The 24473-nt window shown below is 45.6% G+C and overlaps 1 protein-coding gene across 4 annotated transcripts; it reads right to left on the bottom strand.

Annotated features, from left to right (window-relative positions):
• Nucleotides 1-16: 16 nt before the first annotated feature.
• On the bottom strand, nt 17-24428 carry rnf17 (ring finger protein 17). 4 transcript variants are annotated; one of them, XM_049728572.2, is made up of 37 exons: nt 24295-24428; nt 8867-8979; nt 8694-8791; nt 8307-8382; nt 7937-8026; nt 7750-7853; nt 7378-7546; nt 7096-7172; nt 6880-6954; nt 6317-6603; nt 6131-6229; nt 5701-5859; nt 5453-5624; nt 5253-5361; nt 4992-5179; nt 4783-4912; nt 4513-4672; nt 4259-4374; nt 4074-4191; nt 3823-3940; nt 3510-3728; nt 3262-3409; nt 3072-3184; nt 2910-3000; nt 2725-2846; nt 2470-2635; nt 2283-2394; nt 2050-2213; nt 1813-1932; nt 1663-1743; nt 1481-1597; nt 1297-1350; nt 1038-1148; nt 846-966; nt 640-775; nt 394-580; nt 17-297 (listed from the first exon to the last, which is right to left on the bottom strand). In XM_049728572.2, exons 2-37 carry the CDS (start codon nt 8903-8905, stop codon nt 196-198), a joined length of 4548 nt encoding a protein of 1515 aa, XP_049584529.1. In that variant the 5' UTR covers nt 8906-8979; nt 24295-24428; the 3' UTR covers nt 17-195. The 4 variants fall into 4 exon arrangements, with proteins under 4 accessions (XP_049584529.1, XP_049584526.1, XP_049584527.1 ...); XM_049728569.2 differs by lacking the exon at nt 24295-24428 and adding an exon at nt 9372-9580; XM_049728570.2 differs by lacking the exon at nt 24295-24428 and adding an exon at nt 9372-9580 and having other exon boundaries at nt 4513-4669.
• Nucleotides 24429-24473: the final 45 nt, after the last annotated feature.

Raw genomic sequence — 24473 nt, 5'->3', positions numbered from 1 at the left:
AAAACAAAAGCTAGGATGAACTGACGAACAACACACTTTAATGACTTTGAAAGGGCTTTGTCATTTAAAAAAACAAAGTGGCAACTTAAAAGAACTCTTGTGAACGTGACAACACGAGTCAAACTACTTTTTCCTTTGGCAAACGCATTACAGCTTGAAGGTAAAACATAAACCAAACCATGTGTGGTGGGACCTTCAGTCAAGTTGTGCCAAGCCGCTGGCCAGCAGAGGCAAGAAAACTGCGTGTCCTTCCTGGTTGTACAGCAACACGGACGGCTCAGCGGACGCATCATCATACTGGATGGATAGACAAGGCAGTTTCTAGAGTGGGCCCACTCCGGTTTGTTCCCATCAAATTGTGACTCGACGGCCGCAAAATGCAAAACGGCCTACCTTAAACTCTGCTATGAGGTCTCCGTGCAGCAGGTCGATCATGGCCTGTGTGGCCTTGATGCTCCACTCCGGGCAGTAGGGCAGCACCTGGTCCTCCGTTTGTATGCTGGGAGCCTTGAAGCCCGCCAGGTGCACCTTCAACGCCTGGAACGGGAAGCGCAGCAGCTCGGCCGGCATCTGCCTCAACCTGGGGTGAAAAATTGGCTGAGCCCATTGTCGGTCGAGGGTGTCGCGATGCGATCGTACATGTTGCTGGGCAAGGTGTCGTTGGAGCCAAAGTCCACGTGTTGGATGAGGATCTGGACTGGTTCGGCGCTGATGATTTCCAGCATCTTGGCTCGGTAGTAGATGCCGTCGCTGTACTCCGCCAGGCATGGGCCGCCTGATAAGGATTGCAATTTATAACAGGTTTTCAAAGTAGAGTTAGGTTTGCTGAGCCTTTTCAATGTTACCAAGAGGGAAGCTGGTAAGTGGCAGAAGACCGAGAACATCAGCATTAATCCGTGTAATGCACTCTTGCAGTGTTTCTCCGTCCACCGTTTCGTGGGCCATGTCCTCCCAAAACAGAAAGACCTGCACCAGCGACATGTGTGAATACGTTTATGGATATGTACCGGTAGGTTCCATAATTTCATCGCGATTACCTCATTGGGAGTCTGCAGGTGCTTCACACGGACGTTCAAATGCTCACCCTCCTTGGGCAAATCGGGCTCCGTGAAGGGGCCCAACATCACTTCCCGCGGGCCAAGCAGACCCTAAGACAAAGTAGCACAATTTGAAATCTGAGTCTGTATCAGTGCCTCTCAAACGTTTGATACCAAGTACCAAAAAAAAAAAATACTACTGGTGGTATTCTAGGCACACATTGAGAATCACGGATCTACCCAGAACCAGTCAGAGTACCTCTGTGTCGATGTCCCAGATGTCCAAAATGGGCACAGGAGGCAGAGGAGGTGCCTGCAAAAAACAATACAAATAAAACTAGCATGACTTGTACATGGCTAATAAGTTTCTTAAAACAAGGCTACAAAAGCGCAATTTGACATCAAAATAGCAGTTTCCATGGAAACACAATCATTTGCCATACCGGTGGTGTGTTCTGGTCAAACAGGGCGTGTTTGTGGTTGCACAAGATGGTGCTGAGGCTCAGTCCATCCAGGAATATTTCAACCGTGAGTGGTTGCCTGGGGTCAGTCGGCAGCATCTAACATACACACATTTACATAGCTTTGTTTGTCTGGGCGTGTATGCGTGTGTGCGTGTGTGTACCAAGACGTTGACGTCTACACGGCGATCCAAGAGCATCTCGGTGAGAAGTTCTATGGCATCCTGATGCCAAATACCGCCAATCTGAGGACAAGAACACCACCACTCTGTCTTCAGCAGTATTGCATGGACCTACCCAATGTTTGGTCTCACAGGGTTGGTGGCGTGGAGCTGACAGGCCACGCAGAGTTGCGGTATGTCTTCGCACAGTAGGCGGGGGTACACGTGGACCACCGGAATGTTCTCCATCAGGCCGTAGTCCACGTATTGGACCTGCAACCACCATAATGGTTCTTTCATAGTCATTATTGAAGATTTAACTGAGTCAGCCAGTTTGGTTTGTATTCTGGAGTGTTTCAGGACCAGCAGGGGGAGACAAAGAAAACCCACCTTGACATGTCCTCCCAAGACCTCCAGCAGCTGGCCCCGGTACCACAGCATGTCGGGTCCAATGACAGCGCATCCCTTTACAGTCTTCCAGGTGTACAGCTTCTGATTGGGCAGCGTCTTCATTCTCTGATGGATCTTCTTCCTTAGATTCTCCAAATGACATTCTGAAGAAAAGCAACCTCCAGTGAATCCAATGTCCTTCACGTTCTCACCAGATAAATTGTTTGCGTTACCTGCAGTGTCAGTTCTGGCATAGATGAGTCCGTCCTCTCTGACGGCAGAAATGGTCATGTGGTTGTGGCCCAGTTGTGGAAGCTCTGGTGTTTTATACAGATCTGTTTGCACCTACGCACAAAAAAAAAAAAAAAAAACAGCATTCACTTCCATGTGAATTTTGGGTGGCTGGTTGGGGTCAAGCACCTTCTCAACGGCCCTGATTGTGCGGGGGGCGGGTCTGGGGTGATAAAGTTTTGAAATGTACGCCGGCAATGGAGGAGCTGCCTGTGTAGGAGTCTCGGCTTGTTTGTTGGTGTCACAAGGATGAGCCTCAGTTTCATTTGGCTTTTCGGGAGGAACAGAGAGCTCACTGCAAAACAAAAACAAAGAATACTATAATAATAATATTCAACACCTGTCTTGAAACCCTTCTGTGCATATGTTAGAACAACAACTCACACGGACTTCCTCTCCCTGAGGGCGAGACCCTCGTAGGCCAGATAGTCGGAGACATTGACGAACTCTCCAGTCTTGTTGGTACACATCAATGTGACGGCTACAGGACGCTCATCCGTCAGCTCCTGGTAATGTCAGAATACGTTAAAGCAAGTACAGGTGTCAGAAGAAGAACGTGAGCTTCAGACCTGGATGGTGATGAGACCTGAGGCTCCTGACAGGTTGCGGTGCATGAAATCACAGGCAGTGGCGGTCCAGGTGGGTTGGCCCCCTGCTGGCCTTTTACAAAAAAAGCACATTTAATTTTGGTCCCTATTTAAAGTGAGAATCACTAAATGTTTGTGTGTTACTTGATGTCCGTCAACGAGCACTCCAGAGCAAAAGAACCCTCCAATGAAGCCGGCAGTGGCTGCAGGTTGCTTACGTGCAGCTTCACCTTGTTGCCATGGTCACATCGCATCACCTTTTGCCGGGCAACACACGGCAGACCGAGTCACTGAAAGTTGCACGGGTGGCAAGTTTCAAAATAAGATGGCACACCTCTGCTATGTCATCGGACGAGACGTCGGAGCAGATCAGTCCTCTTTCCCAAATTTGGTTGACCCGAGCAGCACAGAACATGTTTGACTTCCACACCACGTCCTGAAGCTTTGCGAGCTCACGCTCCTTCTTCAGAAGCTCATTGAGCCTGGAATATGTTTAATACAGACTCAGAGCAGGAATTCATCTGGCAAATGATTGTGTGGCAAATTCAGCCTATTGACAGATCAAAAGACCGCTCGGCCCACCTTTTAAGTTGAGAGTCGTTGTTGACAAACTGGACGTAGAAGCTGCTGGGTGAGTTGATGTGGCTCACTCGCACTTTGGCGTCCTTCAGGCTGCCGGGGAGGTTGAGCCGAGGCTGGAACTCCACCTCTGCGTGAGCGTTTAGCTCCAAAGGCCCGAGACCATTCAGCTCAAGCGGCGAGTCCCATATGGCGTCATCGGCGACCATGTTGGTCTTAAACCTTAGACAAGAGGGAAGTCAATTAATAGTCACCGTTTGCGAATCTATTTCATAACAAACATAATTATTATTCTATCTTTATTTCATAACGATACCCAGTTTTGGAGCACACCAGCTGCTCTTGAATTAGCACTTCAGCTATGTTGGTGGGCGAGTCAGTTGGGCTGCTCTCAAGCAGCTTGACCGGTAGGGGTGTTTTCTTTGACGATTTTACTGTATGGCAGACAAGGAAATGAGTCCGGCAACATACATGTGCACTTCAGTGAATTTTTTTCAAAATCAAATAATCAGCAAACGATTTCTTATAAGTATTGTAAGCTTGATTGATTGAGTCAATTGATTTGACCTGTAATCGCAATGGTGAACAATTTTCCATGGGTCAGGCTGTTGAAGCGTTTCACACAGGCGTCGCTCCACGTCTCTCCTGCCAGAGGAAGCACGTCCGACAAGCAGCACTGGATGGCCTACGTAACACGGGCTGGTTTAGGGACACCGCATGGATGAGATTGAAATCAACGTAAACACTCTTACCAATGCCGGCAGGTAGAAGAACTCATCCTTTATCTTCCTCAAGTCGCTGACCAACACCGTTGTCATAAATCCCATGTCGATGCAGAACACGTCCACCTTTCTGTACCCTGGATTACCTGAAACGTGTGCAGATAGCACATAATAAAAACGTTTTTTTTCATCAAATTGTTTTTGTAATATTGATGACTCGACTATTCAACTATGTGACGATTGTTGTCGATTAATCGGTTCATTTGGACACCTCTAGTCCTTACCTATGACCTCGGCTCTGTACCACATGTTTTCGTCAAAGCGGGCAACGCAGGCCTGTCCGATGACGGGACAGTAAAGCAGCAGGCTCTCTTCTGCATTCTTGTCGTTGTAGCACTCCTGAAGCCTGGCTTTTAGCAACGAGGACTCCATGTTGTCGCTCTGCTGGTCGCAAACATGGATGAAGAGAAAGAGATCAGGTACAGTTTCATTTTCTCAGTTGATAAATTGTATTTAAAGTACATGGGCAGAGTGTTGATGTTTGTGTTGGGTACCAGCTGAATGTAGAAGTCATCAGGGCTGTTGATGTGTGTCACCACTACGTTGTGCTCCACATTGATTTTGGGTACGACAGCCGAGTAGTACTTCAACGGCCTCCTGCTCGGCTTCACCGGATAATAAAACCTGACGGCGGCCATGACATTAAGGCAGTGCTTACAAACTATGTGTATACTAGTATGTATAGTACATACGTGTGTAGTACCTGGCCACTTCGGTGAACACCAGATAGTCCCGGATGGAGATGGGAACGTCGTTGGATGGTCCCACGGGATCTTTGCTGAGGTCTACCAGCAGGGAGTCTCTGTCTTGACCAAAGGAACTCATTTCTACCACGGCGGAACCCACCACTTTACAGAAGGCCCTCTGAGCCTGGTTGCTCCAGCCCTTTGACTAAACACACGGCAAATTGAGGATGTCAAGGATGACGTTAAATGCGCAATATTAGCTGGATAGATGGTCTGACCAGGTCGTAGGGGACCAGGCCCTTGAGGGAACATCGGACGGCCTGAGGAGCAAAGCGAACCAGCTCTCGGTTTATCTTCCTCAGGTGGTTGTTCACCGAGGAGACATCCCTAGAAAAATGAAGAGGAGGGTTGATGAGAACGCGCCGATTTTCTGGCTCGTTTTTTCCTCTATTCTACAAACGTATACGGACAAGCTAACCTCTCGATGGTCAAGCTGTTGGTGTAGCCGTAGTCGATAAAGAAGATGCGGATGTGGCCGAGTTGGTCGACTGGACAGATTTCCACGCTGCTGTCACGGCCACTTTGAAAGACCGACAGCACTCTGGTGCGGCACCAGAGACCCTCTTTTCCTTTTGCCAAGACTATGGAGCCTTCAAGGAAAGTTACACGTTTCTTTGCGACAATCGGCAACAAACATCCGTTGTCGAAATACAAAAACCAACGCACCGTTTTGCACGTTGTCGGCAGTGGAGAAGCAACTGGCGTCCAGTGTGCAGAAGGTGTTGATCTCCTTGGACAGGATGTCACTCTCTTGCTTCTTGGCCACATAGCGCACGTAGAAGTGAGTGGGGTTGACCACATGAGTCACAACCACCTTTTGAGCGACTGAGGACAGTGTGGACAGTCAAGATTTATTTTCAAGTTTCAAACACTCGTCTCTGTTGCTTGTAATTTGTATCTTCATTGATTGAAGACTTAAGGGAGCAGAAAAAAGAACAAGCTATTTTATTTCTGATGTGTTTTTAAATCAATCACAACGTGTGCATGTCCTGGCTGCTCAATACAATGTGAATTGATGATCTCCATTTCCATTGGGTAATATTGTTCTAAGGTGACTCAGACCCTGGTTTTTAGTTTCAGAGTATATGTTTCATACCATTTTTCGTCTGCCCCGACAAATGCGAGCTTCCTCTCCTGCGTGACCTTCGCTTATCTTTGGCCAATTCTGGACCAGTGGGAGGGGCACCTGCAGAGACTTCAGATTCAGAAAATTTGATTAATCCCTACAGAGAAATTAAGGACACATGACAACAACTCGGGGGTCTTTTAGATGTGGACATACCATGTTGATTCTGCGTCTCTATGAACTCCTTAACGATGACGTCAGGGGTGGCGTCAACTTGAGAGGATGCCTTGGAGTTGTAGCAGCTGCTGCCACGAGTCGGGGTCAGAGAGCGGCAGCGAGAAGCCGGGCTCCTGCTCGGGCTCATCCTCTGATTCCTGCTCCTCAGCGGGCTCTTGGCTCTGCCGTGGCCATCGCTGCCGGCTAATGACTGAACATGAGCCTGCCCGGGAGGCTGTTGGGCCACCTCACTGCTCAGTTGCTGGAGGCGGGGCACCACAGACAGGCTAGATGATCGGGGATAAGACAAATGCGGCAATGAAATGATGAGCAATAATAGCGTTTCCTAAACTGTGACTCTGTTCGAGCCTAAACTGGCCTAAAATGGGATCTTTCTAGCGGTTCTCATTCTAGAATATTCCATTGACATGCTTTCTTGCATTCTGTCAATTGAGAGGAAAACGGATTTGATATACAGTTGAGTCGCTTGACTAGCTTGGTTGCTACAGTTGATTAATCAATGGCTCCTGGCCACTTCATGAGGATATTTTGAAAGGACTCACCTGTTTGGCTTGCCTGTGTCCATCTTCAGAAACAGGTCCACACTTTGGTTCCCCCCCTTGGACCTGAACATAACACTAAACCAAATACATGAGAGTTATCATTGGCGAACTTCTTATTGCCTCACCTTGTATTTCTTCTGGCGAACAACGAGCATTGCTTGCTACGGTTCTTTTTCTTGTGTGGCGCAGATAATTAATAATGGCGTGATTACAAACCTCACTCCGCAGCCCATGGTGATGCACTTCATGTTGAAGGACTCCTTGTCTATGGGGGCCTGCAGAGTCTCCAAAATCTGTCATACAAACAGAATAATTTAGCATTAACTAGCAAATATTAGGAATATGTTTCCTGATATCTATTTCAAAGCATTCCTGTGATTCAGCGTGCTGCATTAAGCTTCCAAACATGGATGAGCTTGTTACTGGCTGTATTTGAATGCTGTAATGATGGTAGCTCTTGAACCTACAAGGTTTGAGAAAAAATATGGCATCATGCACCTTGTCCAAGTCGGTGCAATGTTTCAGGAGGGGCATGCTTTGGACATTCTTGGCTTTCTGCACGGCGTTGCCCAGAACGTCCATCCTCGCTTTGACTTTGCAAAGTTCGGCATGTGTGCTGGTGAAGTGAACATCCAGTCCACTGAGCTTACTCAGCTGCATGTTTCGCCTTTTGGACACACAAAACGGCATCAGCGATGGATGTCAAGGCTTTATTCGAAAATTTGTAGCGTTACAGCCTGATACCATCCGTTTATTTTATGAATATGGACTTTCGAGAGGGGGCATTCCAGAATAAGGCAAATGGAACAAAATGCAGGAAAAGCTAAGTGCCGTGAATACTTTCCGACGCCATGCCTTGCACGTTCGTACCACTTCTGGGTGGCGCGCATCGCCCTGTCAGCGGCCTGGGAGATCTCCATCTCTAGTCGTGCTTGCTCAGTCTTCACTTGCTCTGCCAAGCCTGCATTTAAAGTCTGCACGGATGCGCCAAAAAACACACATCAAGCACTTCCACATGTCGAGAGTATTCTGGAGAACTTAAGTGCATGTGTTCCACCTGGTCTAAGTACTCCAGCATGGCCAGATGTTCTGCAGCAGTGGCCAACGCCTCATCCACAGCCTTCGTGCTCTTCTCAAGGTTCACCGGCTGAGGAAAACATTTCTTGACTACATCCAGTCTTAAAGGATACCTCGCTTTTTTGATGTGCAGTGAAGCCTAATCTATGTAGGACACTGACATGAGGTATATATTTGTTATTTGTGAAAAACAACTAATATTACTGGAGTTATGAAGATGAGGATGTCTTTAGAAGTTCTGTATGTATGTGCTATAGTGCATATGACGTGTGACGCATGGCATGGTAGAAAAATGTAAAAAAAAACAAAAAAAACAGACAACTGAGAAGTTGACAGCACATAAATTGTACCTGCATGGCATCCACAGTATTGTCGCTAATGTCAGAGGATTGCGCTTGTTTTTTCCGATTGTTTGATTTGTCCAACCTGGGACACACAGAACCAAGTTCCATTAACTTTGGTCAAATTTCAAAATAATGGAATAGAAATAAAATATTTTTCTTGATGGATAATGTAGAATTACATGACTTTCTCTTGGGGAATAATGTACATTTTGTCAAAATATGGATGCAATTTTGATCTCAACAATTTCACATGAAACGAGCCAATCAAATTGCATGGCTTGGCGGCTCCAAACATAACCGCCCAGCCCTCCCAAAATACATATTTTTTCCAATAACAACAACAAAATCTTCAACAACAGATAAAGAGATCTGCCCTTGAAGGCCCAGACCTGCCTTTTCATCTTATTTATTCTGGTTGTGTAGACGATGCCAATGATGCGGCTGTCCTCCTGCAGTCCAAACACGCCGTCTTGAGGCAGGACCGAATCCACCTGCACAAAAGGGCCTTCATTAGCACAGGCAACAGAGAGCAAAAGCACTTGAAGGCCCCATCAATGTCGTTTCACCTCACACTCGGGACACTGGACCACATTATCACAATTCATCGACTCCAGGCAGGACGTGCAGAAGATGTGACCGCATACGAGCGTACGAGGCAGATTGCCTTCAGATTGATTCTCTGAGTGGAAAAAAACAAACTCAGTTTGGTCAGAATGCAACCCAAAAAACTTAGAGGTGTGCATTAGGTGATAATCGAAATAAATATTAATGAAATTACAACGTCAGCGTGTGACGTCATCAAAACCCAATTACAGCCATTAAACAGCACAATGTAATACAAACTTTTTTTTGTCGTTAGCCGGCCCTAAAACAAATTAATCCACTTTCAGTAACAAACAAAACGAACTTCAACAGCTAACCAATGACACTTCGAACTACCTACAGCATAATTTTGAGCATATTTCGACACTGCCACGTTAGCTTAATCGTAGCTCGCGTTGCTAGTTCATCGTACTCTAACACCGCTACTTGTACAAACTTTATTGTAAAAATACAAATCAATTTATATACCTGGCAAAGTATAGGCATTCCCACAGAATTTGCAAATGATGGAGTTGGGTTGCTCCATTGTATTCTCTTTCTTTCTTTCGTTCTTTCTTTCTCTCTAGTCGTTTCGTTAATGGCGACAAGAAGCCCGCGTTTTTTCTCCCGAGAGTTCAGTTTCCAGTGCAAGTCGTACGAGATCACGTGACTCAATTGACACGACTGACGCAATATGCGTGCTGTACCTGCATGTAAAAATCTTGTAAATTATTTTATTTGGAAAATTCCTTACAATATACATAGTTTTGGACAAAAACGTGAATTCATGGCCCATGTAACGTAATACAATTGTTAACAATTCAAAACAATCCATGAATTACTCATATTGTAATAATTATTTCATTCGTTAATGAAAACAATTTAAGAATGAAAACAATGATTTGAAATCTTATCCAATTGCCTTACGAGAAACAAATTGACGCCAGATAAAATCAAATTCTGAACACTTTCATTTTTGACCACTAAGAGGCGCTAAACACCACATAAATGTTTTTAGGCATAAAATGAAGCCCTCTAGAATTAATCAATACAAAGAACAAGTGATTAACCTATATTATTCGGGTAATTATGGGTACAATAAAAACGGCTTCCCAAACCACCTTTTACGGCTTCGTAGTTAAATTTATCTCACTTTTTAAATCCCTAGCCTTGATCAACAAAGATCCATTTGCAAAGGTTGTTGGGAAGTTTCCTAATTTAAGAAAAAATACTGGAAAATGTATTTATATTTGGATTTATTTCAAAATCAAAATAACAAAATTAATGAAATTATTTTTTTTACTTATTTATTTTATTTTTAATTAATAAATTATTGTTTCTCAAAAGGTAAAGTGTATTCTGGATTTTTGACTGTCAATTTTCACTAATGCACAGTATGTTGTACACTAAATGTTGAGTTTGACATGACCACTTCTGGCCCATCAGCAATGCCTACACAACTGTAAGGTTCTGTTAAGTCCTCATGGTCTTTGTTCTCCACATATTTCCTTTGTTTCCCACTTTCATTTTTTTTTTTTTTTTTTTTTTTAGTCCATATGAGCCCAGCTGCCATCCTCGCCTCCGCCTGAGGACAGCATCCGAGTGCAACGTTTCATCCGCTGCGACATCTACCAAAGAGCAGGGCGGGGGAGACCGACATTAAAGGTAAATAAAAGCTGGCCAAACGTCATCCCGGTGGGGGGGGGATGACAAAATTGCACGCCACCCCCACCTTCAAACCTGGTCCATGAATGTTGATGGAAAGTGAAAGGTGTGACAGCCCCCGTAGGTGTCAAGTGTTGGAAACATCATTGCAGAGTGGAGTTCAAATTGTGCGTGAAGGCAGCAAATCTTGCTGAAGGTAATGTTGACACAGAGGGGAAAGTGTGCCCATAACCATAAAATAGGAAATGGAATTGAATTATAGGGAAGGAAGCGTCTGTCTCTCTCTATCACTGATGGAAGTCATTTTATAGTCAGATCAGAAATATTTATCTTGGTCTCATTTTAAAATCACAAAAATCTGGCATTTGAATAAGGGTGTGTAAACTTTTGCTATCCATCGTATGTCTTAACACCAACACAGAAATGGGGGCGGTCAAATTTGTCAACTTTGCACTTTTCTGCTTTCAGAGGTAGTATGAGAGCCATAACGGATGAAAAATGAATGATTCACGAGAAGAAGTGCATATAGTTCGTATCAGCCGTAGTAAATCTCTCTTCCTGCATTCCAGCAGATGCGTTTATCTTCAGCGGAGCATGACGATCATATTGAAAGGGGGGTAGTGAGTTTTTTTTTTACATGTGTGTGTGTGTACCATGATGGAGGGTGGGTGGGTACATGTGTTTACTATGTGTAATGAACCAATGAGCAGGCCACCCCCAGAGGGGCTCTGAGGGGGGTGTCAGTTGGGCTTGCCCCCCCTTATCTTCCAAATGTGGGTCACTGCCCATCCTCTGGTCATTTCCATCCTTTTTCTCTCAACCATAATTCCCCGTATTGGAGCACTTTAATCGCTCATTAAGGACTCCCTTAATTAGGCGGCGGCTTTTCGTTAGTAGTCCCAGCAAGGCCGCATTGTTGTGATCCAGCTATTTCCTGGCTTCTCATCTCAATGTGTTTGCGTGCACCCCAAAGGTCTTATTAAAAAAACACCCCCGACTCCCTTCCGTGCCTTTGTCTCTCCAGCCCGCACACATCCCCCTCCACAGGTCGAAAGAATGAATTGATCCCGAGTGACAGCGGGATTCCCAGTTAAATGTCAACCTTCCAGCACACCGCCGCTAAATGTGACCACAAGAAAACATAAACAACAACCTCTGCCAGCGGGAAATCTCCAGGTTGGACTTCATTTCTCCATTCAGCAGCAATCAGAGGCGAGGGTGGCCGGAGATTTTCTTCAGCAGGTGGGACGGTCGATCACAGCGGGGATCGCCAAATTGTGGCAAATCTAACAATGGTGTTGCGATTAAATCCAGGTCATCTGACACAGTCGTGCTGCTCCTTTCTTCACCCTATGTCCCATCAATATAAAGTACAGAATTCCATTATGCCATGCACAAATGCTAAAAGCTGTATGGCATGGGGGGGGGGGGGGCATCTCCCATTCAATGGTCCTAAAATGGAGCCATTAGCTTGGAGCTCCACGTGCACATTTGGCAGCCTGCATTACTTGTTCCATGTGGCGTGCCACTTTGAGGTCACCGAGGTTATTCTTAAAAGCACATCAGGAAGCTGTCAAGTGCGCACATAAGCAACCGATGGCGCTAACTGGATGTCAACCATGAAAATATCAACAACACCCACAACAGAGTTTACGTAATCGCTGTCAGGTCAAACCCGCAGGTATGACGCAGAGAACTTGTTTTTGGACGCAGTATCAACAAACTGAGAGAGAACGTGACATATTAAATCATTTGAGAACATGTTAAAAAGCTCTGGCGGCATTCGCTATTGCTAGCTCAGTGTTACCTAAAACACGTACGGTAAATCTAGAGTAATACTCCCTAAACTTAAAATATTCACAAATACACCCCAAATGTGACCTAAATATTGTTGATTTTACTGAATTGACCAAATCGACCATGAGGCAAACAACAAGTGAGGCTTGAGGCATTTTCAGTCGACAGCGGCAGAATACAAAATGGCCGCTGCCTGTTCTGCTTAATGAATATTCCACCAACGCAATCTTAATCAGAATACCTACGCGTCTTTGTCCTTGATTCTTTTCACATGGCTCGGGTACGTTGTGCTTTTCAACACTGTTTGTTATCAACAAAGGCTCCGAGCCAAAGTCAACCGCCTTTTGTGCGTCAAATTCTTCCATCGTACAACAATCGCTCACCCGCACATGACAAATTCAAACAATGGTGGGTGGAAGAGGAATTCACATAGACTTTGGTCTGTGTTTCATTTAAAAAAAAAAAAGGTATGCGCGAGTGAATTACAATCAGAGGTTTTATTGTTATTTTGGGCTTGGAACGAGCCGATTGCTGGCACGTGAGGGGGTCGCTGGAAACCGCCGAGTGTTTACATTACTGGCTGACCTACATCACGCCAGCATATCTGAAGAATTAGCCGCGCTTTGCTGGCGTATTTACACAGTGATTCACATTGGGGCTGCTTTTCTTTCACTCCTTAAACAAATCAAAGCGAGTGTCGCAATGTTCCTTCGTGGAGCTCATAACGCTTCTGGCCGGAGGCCCGCTAACGGAGCGTTACAGCTGAGACAAAGGCGGCGCACGAGCGCTCGCTGATGTCATCGGCTTCTCCTGACAGTAACAGATTGTTCTCCCGTGATGTTTTCCACCTGCTGTCACGGAGATAAGTGGAGACGAATGAGTTGCACATGTGGATACAGTCCGTGGCGTGAATATTTTTTTCGATATAGAGGCAGAGTTAAACTTGAGTTCCTTGGATCTACGCACATAAAACCATGGGGCTATGCTATTTGTAGCGCTTCCGTCGCTCTTTTTTTGGAAACGCAGACCCCTGTTCCGCCGCCGTTACGTCTCCATCCGAGGTCAACCACAAAACCACCGGCGCAGATTTTTGGCAGAGAGCCAAAGGCCCTAAAGCTTCCACAAGGCTGCATTTACTACTTTACGGAATGCCTCGCTTTCTGCTAAGCTAGCGGGAGCTTTCAAGCCCAACTAGGAACTTTTGGAGCATCAGTTTGTGTCAGAACCGCAGCAATTGCTATGGAAAGTGACTTCCGGGGTCTTTTATGAAGACCGAAAATGTGCAAATATTTGGGGTCAGCCAAGTTACTTCGACTGTTGAGGAGTATTTGGGAAAATATACGTTTGGGGAGTATTTTGAGCGCATTAAGAGACAGGTGCTCAACCTTCAGGGTTTCTCTTTCCTCCCCCGGTCTCAGCTTAGCGTAAGATCCTATCGCTCATCAAAACAAGCCCCACCCGGTCGCCGAGTGAGTGCGGCGTGCTCGTGGATGAGCTCACGCCGCTGAGATGTGCCTCAGCTGCGTGCCGTCCTTCATCCTCACCGACTTTGGGGGAATATTTGGAGTATTTAGACAACTTGCAAGTATTTTGTGGACTACTTTGAGACGATTTTGATGCAATTAATAAGAGCGAAGAGACTATTTACTGCCCGCTTTTCTGCTGACTCAGAAAGATATGATTTTAGTTCTTGATATGTGTAGCTGTCACAAAGTTTTCCTGCTTAGATAGCAGCAGTAGAGGAAATACCACAAGTAGTTGTCAAGGTGCATTCTTTGGCTTGAGACACTTTGTACTCGGCTTGAGATGGCGCGGGACGTGCGAGGTGAGAAGCGTTTTACGAGACGGCCGTCATTCCCAGGCCAAACGTGCCGGTTTTTTAAAATTGGTACTTCCAAAGCGCTACGAAACAATGCGGCCAACATTTCTTTGTCACTTTGCGCTAAACGCAAAGCAGACGGTTTTCGGTGGCGTCAAAAAGCATTGTGACGTCTGGAAAATGCCAGAGGTTTCATTCAAGGGAAAAAAAAAAAAGGCTTCAAGGAAGCACGCGGGGCCGAATCCAAAACCTCAATTCTCTGTCCCACGTTCCAGCTCGGGACCGCACAGTTCCCACCCGGTTAGATTTATCAGGCTGGAAGCACTTCTGAACTCTAATAGACAACAAACGCCTCCAAAAGCCGCACTGTCGTCATTTTTTTTTTTTCTATATTCACTGTCAGGTTTGTGCGAACCGCAATATGTGATTGAGAGGGTTCAAATTCAAACGCCTACAGATATAAAGAGTCAACAAAACACCATGGAGGTTTTGCTTAGTTGCGTTAGTTTAACAAAAGCCTCCAAAACCTCGAAAAACTGTCTTGGATGTTTCCAAAATTGTACTCAAAATCAATGGGAAAGAAAATGTTAGATTTGAAGACTAAAATGTATCTTTTGCATTTAAAAAAAAATAACATTACTTCTATCGAGGACATTGTTTGCTGTTCAAGCCTGACGTAAAGGTGAGCCAGTGATTGCGTAACAAACGGGATTATTTTTTTGCTTTACAGAAACATTTACGGCACGCCGTCAACTTTCCAGTCCTTTGCCGGCCTCGCTTTTCTTGACCGCATCGTATGTGTGTGTGTCCATATATGAAAAGCGATATAAATAGCTGCATAAATCTCCCCAGCCACTAATCAGCATCACCGCAGAGGAAAACCGTCATCATGCGGTCAGAGAGTCTGTGATTGGCTGAAGAGGCGGAACCTTAAAGGACAAACAAAAGTATCGGAACACCAACGGCTTCGTGCGAGCTTCTTTCTGGCAATGTGCTTGATTCTATTTTCTGTCCTAAATGTACAACACGAAGTTTCCTTCATGCATGTCCTTGTTTAGTTGCCAGTGACACACACGCATGATTTCGAGTGTTTTCCTCTCACCATTATATTTGGCTGCATTGAAAAAACAGAACAGGCCCAAGATAGCCACACTCATCCCTCTGCTCGCTTTCTTCTTCTTCCTCCTCTTTTCTTCATCCAAGCGTTACGTAAACGCCGTGTCCCCCGGAGGACCCCGCCATAGTTGGCTGGGCATGGGCAGCCCCTGATTGGCAGCAGTAAAAAGCGTGTGCACACAACCTACACACACACACACAAACAAACAGACAGAAGCGCTTAATGAAATCTGAAGGCCTCGGCTCAACGAGCAAAGCCGGCCCCAAGGGGGAGCGTTTGACCCCCGCCGCCTGACTTCTCACCATCTTCTCTACATCACGTCATCTTTCTCGTTACAAAGACGCCGAAACAACACCGAATTGCCGCTACAAAGCAGAATGGCAGACTTCCTGTAGCTTCGGGGGAAGAACAAAATTCTAAGGACGTTTAATAATGGCCCAAAAGTGTTTACTTGATAAATGGACAACTTTGGAGAGCTTTTTTTGGTAGGTCTCCTCCTGATTGCCGTGGCTGCCAAATGTGACAGAATTCAGGAACTGAATTTTCAAAAGAATTTATAACTGCTTCAAAATTTAAGCTAAAATATCTGCTTGAAACAATAAAGATGGCCTCCTTGTGTCTTTTCAGGCATCTGTGGAATATTTGGTGGGTCTACTCATCTTAGACGTGGCTACCAAGTTTCAGGTTGTTCCGTGAAACTGGCTTCACAGGCTTAAAGAAAAATGATCGTGGTTGACGGCTTTGTTCGACGATTCCGGCAAGTCGTCAAATTTTACCGCCGCGTTCTCTTCAGGCACAATTCCGAAAAAACAGATGTTTTGCAATTTGGTGCCGTTGCGTACGAGGTTTTAATTTGGTCGAAATTCTCCAAAATGACTCAGAGGAGGTCTTCCTTGAAGAACCCCTGGAAGCCATCATGCAGTGTTATAACAAAGCCATTTCACAAGATGAGAAAACAGCTGTTATAAAACTCTACTGCTATCCAAAATAATATCTTATATTAGTCCTACTAAAGAAAGGGCTTGTGTGTCTCGCATTCCTGCGAAAATGATCCGGCCCGACACCCCAATGATTTTCTACAGAAATGAAAAGATGTGAGCCTCAGCAATACGACTGGATAACAGATTCTGATTTGCGTTCCGAGCATGGCGACTTTGAGACCTCATCCAAAATGTCCCCACTTTGAAAGCACGGGACTTCCATCAACCTGCAGAATGCTTATTCCGCTCAAAGAGTTGAATGAGCGGACGCGTCGATCCCGTGATTTAAAGTGTTTGTCCAGCCGTCGGCGGCGTGACGGACGACAGCGGTTCTGGGCGGGATGACCATATTTGGACGTCAATAAAGCACATCGGTGTATTCCGGGCCAAACCGTATCCACGGGAACCCCTTGTGTGTTTAGCAGCTGTTACGCAGCGATTTCTTTTTTCATAGCTCATCCCGTGAATATGACGCAAATGCATATAATCATGATACAGTCCACTCTAAGCGCAATAAAATTTATGTGAGGTTTACTTTTGACACATCTAGTACAACAACAACTTTGACCTTGGAGTAATCAGAGTGAAAAATGAGCGCCGTTGCCAGGAACGTGTCGCTAATAAATGCTGCCAAATCATCATTTGTCTTCATTTTCCATGCGCGTGAACTTTTTGTTGACGTTTTGGTCACCTTCACGCGCTAACCTCGACACATTTTGAGAGAGCCGAGTTCTACATCCATCAGTCAAGAATTCGATAAGATCTTTGGGAAGTATCGCCTTTCGCAGAAATATACTTTCAGCACAGGGGAGTGTGAGCTATGATGTTACCTGTCAAAAATATTAATGTGTGTGGGGGGGGCAGTAACCTTAGCTATATTTTTAAAAGTTTAGTCATCCCCCCCAAAATGTGTGTTAAAATCAGGGCCTTGTATTTGCAGGTACCAACGGGGCTAACACTAAGATGCACGGAAACAAAAAGTATACAAGTGCCTCAAGTGTACGAAGACGTAGCCTTTGGCTATAGTTACGCAGCTATGTCGCTAGCCAAAATGCTAAGATAATGCGAAATATGTACTGTCCATTAAACAAAGCTGTCCTGTTGTTAGCTCATTAGCCAAAATGTAACACTATTATGTTTCAAGCTAATCAGGCTAGCCAGTGGTCCCGCAAATTTACAAAATAAATTCGTTTTCGTGTAATACTGGACACAAAAACATTTCACGGGCGTTGAAGGAGCTAACAAAATGCTTTTGAACTGAGGGAGTTATGAAGAAGATATTTTGGACTTTCTGGGAGTCCTGTGATGTTCGCTGACGCTAATTAGCCGTTTTGTGTGTCTCGCTCTGGTGACTGTCTGATTTTTGGCCTTTTGAAAGCTCCGCCGCGGGATGATCCAATTAGTCGAATCCGGCACGGGGATCAGGGGTTGGCCGGACCTGCGTGAGGCCGACCACACCGGGCGAATCCACCTCGACCTCGGTGATGATTCCAAAAAAGAAATCACTCAAGTTACGTAGAGATCCAGAGAAGTACTGTACTGAACAAAATTTTACTTCATTAGTGTCCACGTACGACGAGTACTTAGTTTTGGTTTAGTTACTTTTTGCGAATGTTAGCATGTTGCCGTGACTGACAGATCAAAGTCCGGAGCGTGTCAGCGAGCAGTCGTAATCCTCTCAGCTCGCCGGCCTCATTCCCAGACTTGTAATGCTTGGTCATGATGTTTACGTGGCCTTTTGTCCTTTTTGTCACCCCCCGCTAGCCCGCAGCCACCCACCTCCTAATCGGCCTCCTATTTGATCAGTCTAATCATGATAGACACATTTACCAAATTTCATGTACCTAATTAAAACTGGCTTTGAGGGCAGAATTTTCAAGTAAAAGTCATGAGCTAAGTTTGGTGGTGTAGTCTGTACGTCTTCAAACTTTGCTGCCGTGCTCCGTCCATTTTTCTAGCGTTCCAGCATCAAATTTGCTAGTGACGTCATTACGATAGCTTGTAATGCTGCTAAATGAATCAGACGATCAGCGCTTCCCTTTGTAGGTAGGCTTTTGCGTCATCAGCCCACATTTCTGGGTCAAAGCGTGTTTGTAATGTATCTTAAGAAGCGAGTTAACGTCCTTGTAAGCGTACTTGACTTCTGAAATCCAAACACAAAGTCGCCGCTTAAGTGTTTGTTATCATTCCTGTCGGAGAACTGACGATCGTTAAAGTCTGGCGTGGAAGAGCCGTGAAATTGGCGCACGAGGGACCAAAGTGGACGTTTACTGACAAGAAAATGTCAAGATATAATCGGAGAGCTGGTTTAGTCTGCGTGTGAGCGTTTAAGTGTGAGCTGCGGCGTACAGCAGCGACTGCCGACCGTTCCATTTGCTACTATGCCGCATACATTTTATTTTGCATCCTGTACGGTGATTATAACAACTCTCCACACCCCAGTTTTCATGTGACATAAGCTAAATATCTTCCAACATTATTCTGGCCTACACGTATAAAAAAAATATCAATCCACCCCCCCTTGTTTATGCCCTCTCTGTAACCCCCCCTTGGAGCCCACCCGCATTCACCCCCTCTCCACCTGACTAGCCAATAGGACCAGGCAGGCTGGTCTGGGTGTGGGCTGAGCCCGGGGGGAGGAGGTTGCAAGGTAGGGGGAACTGACCGGACGGGACCAAACGCCCCGACGAATCGGCCAGCCAGACGGCCAAGCAGGCAGCGAAGGGAAACATTTCACACCCTGGTGAAGATTCCGCCCGCCTTCTTCCCCCAATGGATCTACACAACTTCAGGTTCCGCCACACCTGAGAGGAAAAGCCGGGAGACCGATCCCGGGGAAATGTTTCAGGAGAACTTTCCTGACATGGACAAGCAAGAAGAGATGGCGAGGGGCCGCGCTGGAAGCTGCGTGGAGTTTCACAGCGTCAGGGTGAGTGCCTCTCACGCGCGAGTCCAAGTGACGGCTGACCACGGCCGTGATGATGACAGGTCGCATGTGGGAAGTGATGGAGGTGGGAATCTCACAGAGTTGCAGGAACACAGTCAAGTGTTTCTACTCGTGATGAAACGAAACGCTTACAAAATGGCGCCAGTTCGCACTGTCCGTTTGTCGATGGAAGTGGAACTGGAAGAAATGGGGAGCTTTTTGGACTTCTTGGAAAAAAATTTGTGGGTGTACCCATGCTGGACATGGCAACCTTAAACCCTAACCTAAAACCAACCCTAACCCTGAATTAAAAATAATAATAATAGATTTGGGGCAAGCAGAACTTTTTGTGATGTCTTCTTCTCCCCAAATCTCTCAATCGAGCAGCAGGAGTGATGTTGACAGCCAGCCAAACCTCTTTGAGAATTCTGCACACAAAGCTTTATTTCAGAAGGCAAGAATCTCCAAAGTACGGATCATTTCGGGATATGTTGAAGCCTTCTTGCCGCATTTCACGTGTTTGCTAAACATAAACATGCTGGTGTAAATCTGAGGGAAGCGGATTGATGATCTTCATCCAAATTGGAAACGGCTCTATAATCCCGTTTGAAGCGCAGCTATGAAAATGTCTTTTTCTTTTTTCATCCGTCACACTATTTATGATGGAATGAATCCAGAGCAGGGATTACCTTCAAGGAGGATGAATCTCATGAAGGCTTTACACCGATGTACATATTTTTTGTGACCTACTTCTTGCCTGTGGCCGACTTTTGAGCTGGGAAACAAGTAAGGTGGCACCACGTGAGGTCACCGCCAGACTCAAAGGAATGTGTGAAGCGACTTCCACCGCACCCGCTGCGAGTAATCTCGCCTTTTATGTTTTGACAGACAATTTGGCTCGCATCCATCTATCCATTTCTCCTCTTGTGACCTTGCTATAAATATTAGCTACGATTATGCTAACGGCTAATAACGCCCCCATCTTAGTTTGACTCTCATGACTTTTAAATCACGTTTCCACATCTTGCCGAGCGGTGGTCGTGCATGTTGCACGTGTTGAGGGGGGGGGAAGCATCGGGGAGGTCAGTGAGGTCATCAGCCTCGATTATGGAAGCACGCACATACATGCGCGTGCACGTGCCGTGATTATATGAAGCTGGGGAGCTTTCATTAAGTTTGCTGGACTGGTTCTGGTGTGTCATTACCACTCCTAAATCATAACATGCCAGACAATACTGATCATGTGGCGTGTATACACTTAGGCATGTATGCACAGCCATGTGTGTGTGTGTGTGTGTGTGTGTGTGTATAGGACAGTTGCGATGTATTCAAGCATGCATTTGTTCTCGCATGACTGATTTAAGCACTTTTTATATTATGAGGATGATTTTTTTCCCCAAATTCTAACCTTTATTTTGATCTCCCACAATCATTATGGGGGCGAGCTGGATTCCGAAGCCCGAGATTCAAGTCCCAGTTAGCCTTGTGACCTTTGAAAGCATTCACGTCGACTGAAGTCCCAGCTGATGACGCCATGATGCTATTTCACGTGTTTCAGGAAGATGTGTGACTTCATTCGGACTTAATTGACTCCAGACCTCAACTCGACTATGACCTGTTCCGGTAATCAGCAGACCGCTTTTTCCTCAAACAAAGAAAAAGAGTTTATCTGAGCTATATTATCCGGTGCTAGGTGGGCTCCGACTTGACCGACTTTAAGCGAGAGAGCCCCGTTAGACCTTCAGACGGGTTGTGGTGACTCGGCAGGTTGTGAAGTCTGAGACTTCAGGGTGGCGGCGGGAGGGAGGTATTAGGTCAGCTGTAAGAGGCCCGGGGGATTAAGTCCGACTGACCCTGCAGAAGTGGACGAGGGGAGGGGGAGGGGCTTCGGGTGGAAGTGAAGCAAGTAAGGAAGTGATGGAGCGTTTGATGAGATGGCCCTTGGCACTTGTTAGAGAGGTGGTGAGAGAAGTATCTCCCCCTGCTGCTCAGACCGAAGCCATGAAAGCGGCAAATAGGCATTTTTATGCTAACATTACTATTTGGCAGATTGATGCCATTTCTGGACTTTCTTCGGCCAACAATCACATCCCCGCGGGTTCGGTATTCTCCGAGCTTGTGGAACTGTTGAAACGGCCCTGGTTGGACTGCTTGCTTTGGCAGCTAAATGACGTTTACGCGTGTTTATCGAGACAAATCGCAGAAAATAATGATGTGCTGGCTAAAATCGATTTATGCTGTCATATCACAGCCAAATATTTGCCGCATTGGCTCCATTTGTCGAGTTGGACAAAATATCAGGCACGGCTATTGTGTCGGTTCTCTGACCTGATGTTTGTGGCCGCTGGGATTTAGTATTCTGTTGTAATGAACGCGCAAATATACAAACACACACACACACACACGTCCAGATGTGTGGGAGTGTGTGCACAATGACACGATGCCAGCGCTGTTGTTCTCCTTACTTGGCTTTGCTCCGACGCGCCATATGTTTTCATTTCATGTCATGACGGCGCACTTGACCCCCTGCGGGGTGGGCCGGGGCGGGCGGGTGGGGGGTGCTCTGTCACACTTTGCAAACACCTTTCAAAATAGCAACACTTGTGAGTTCGTTCAAGTGCGCAACGTCATAAAGACGGAGGAGGTTTATGATGACGTCATCATTAGGTCAAATTAAATCTAGTTTTTCCCATTTCACTAATCAAAACTATTTTACACAATTTTACATAAACATCTATTCTTTCTACATTACGAAACAAGTTAATGGATTTATTGTCGATAAAGTAAAAAAGAAAGAATGACTTAACATCTTTATTTAGAACTCAAACGTAGGCCTTGAGCCCAAACGTTTGTCCCCCCAAGATCTGTCTGCCAGTGAAATGAAGAAGCCATGTTGTCTTTGCTTCAAAATATTCGGGAGCCCCTCCTCGCCCCCCTGCCTCCAACCCAAATCCCAAGATCAGCATGCGAAGCTTCCTCGATGCGACCTCTGAACTTTTTGTTTATTATCTGACATGAATTTGGTGGGAACAAGTCGAGACGTCCTAACCTTAGGTCGCCGTGCAGGTTTCACCTGGTGGTCCCGGCCCCCCCTCCCAAGGTGGAATGCGGGCTTTAGACCTCTTGGCTCCTGACCTCTCGGATGCGATACGAGACCAATGCTGAGAACGTGACGGCTGACTGACACGCACGCGGAAGTAGACTAACAAACTTATCTCGCGTTGATTAGCTTTGGTGGCTCCACGTCTGGATCCTCCAGCTGAGAGCTTGAGAGCCCCGTCGAGCTTTCAATTTGGGTTCTTAATGGACCCCCCGCCAGTCTAAACACAGTGTTGAGATTAATATTACATTCGTGAAATAACAATAAATCAATTTTAAGTGGCTAGCATTTTAGCTTTATAGCGCCCTCTGCTGTGGACTTAAAATCGACGTAAAACTGCCGTTGGGCTCGCTTTGCTTAGCTCACATGTCGCGTGATGGCTAATTAAGCGAGCACCCGAGTTAGACCACTACTTACGTTTGTGAGAAAGTTGGGTCAAATTGATGCACAGATACAAAGAGATACAAATTCAAACTTGAGAAGGCTAAAATACTTTGTCCACTGTTTTCTCAACCATAGCGTGACATCACAACAACAACAGTCGTCGTAGTAGTAGTAGTAGTAGTAGCACATGGCAGCACGTCAGCAGCATGTCAACTCTCTGCAGGCACACCGCACTAATCTGATTAGTCAGGTCACAGGGTGTGTGTGTGTGTGTGCGTGCGAGTGTGTATGTGTGTAAGAGGACAGTGGCCAGGCTCAGACGTCTGCTTTTCTGTCTTGTGTCTCCTCCCTATCATGGCATGTCTGTCTGATTCTCCAGAAGGGTCTGAAACCAAAACATCTATTTTGTTCAGGCACTTGTGGGAGGCTCCCTAAGTAGCAGTAATGGTTTTCTTGGGAAGCTGTTTTGGGCGTGCTTGGTTCTGGGGGGGGGGGGGGGTCTCAGTGTCCTTAATGACTGTCTCAGTGTTTACGTCATACTACCTACAACTTCTCATATTAGCTTCTAATACTTTTGATACCACAACTTCCTCTAGTAATGGAGTCCTACCGATACTACTTCTGCTAATAGCGCCATAAATTTAGCATAATGTTTTTTCTTAAAGCAGGTTGTAAAATTTGTGTCTGACATCACCTTACGGACAGGACACGGAAAAGAAAGGAAAAGTCTGGAAAGTTATTATTGTTGTCATCCTCTGGCCAGCAGAAACAGTTCAAACTGCGCAGGCAGGCAGGAAGGCAGGCAGGCAACGCACGCGGCGTTTCCAACCACAACGCCGACACACCCTGGGCCCAGTCTGGCGCTCGGCTCTGGATCCTCCAGACGGACCAGACTGCTGCTGTCCAGAATAACATCAGGAAACAGACGGGTCGCCTCGAAAAGCCTCTGCAGCGGTTCTAACTTTAGCTGGACCGTCGTTTAACATGCTGAGAACTGCTTTGAGTATTACAGTTAGCACTGTGGCTTGTTAGCAAAGGGTTACAGAACACGAAAGGCGGAATATCGTCAACTTGAATACATATCAACTTCAGTGCCTTGTCCTCGACTCAACTTCTTTTGCCTTTTCGTGTTAAATTTCAAATGATTCAAACTGCTAGTTCAACTACAGTGTTTTAATGATCTCAAAATAAACAAGGAACTATTGCAATGAACAATACTAATAGCTTGGAATTGATCACATTGAATGCAATAGACTTTAAATATATCTATACAATTCAGTAATAAGTTGATATGAATCAATCATTGAGGAAATATTCATTTTTTATCTATTTGAATGTAATTATTTGTTGATTGACTAAAGTGAACATAGAAGAATATTTTAGTGAAATTAATTACTTTTAAATTTAATTAATTTGATACCTCTAATTTGTTCTTTAAGCGTCTTTATGTTAAAGATCTGATAGTCAAGCTAACATTTCTATTTCCGGTCACTTATTTGTCCGCAACTACTGGCCTATCAAAATAAAGCATACAATATAAAACGGCCCCGACAGTTACAATGTGCGGAGTTACTACATTTTATTTTGTTAACAAAACGGAAGTATCTAATTTAACACCATCTACCTTGATTGTCATCGGAGTCCTCGAGTCGAGAGGCGCTCAGTCAAATTGCGTCCGCTTGGAGTAAGCAGCTTCCCTCCGGGCTTGTCTCTTGGCGAACACCCGCCGTCATGGATCATCCACGGGCTTGCGTCCAGCTGTCTGCCGGATAAAACAACAAGTTAATCGGACCGCCGTGTCAT

The sequence above is a fragment of the Syngnathus scovelli genome, chromosome 8 (assembly GCF_024217435.2).
Source record: "Syngnathus scovelli strain Florida chromosome 8, RoL_Ssco_1.2, whole genome shotgun sequence".
Lineage (NCBI taxonomy): Eukaryota > Metazoa > Chordata > Actinopteri > Syngnathiformes > Syngnathidae > Syngnathus > Syngnathus scovelli.
This window is presented reverse-complemented; position numbering and strand designations above follow the sequence as displayed.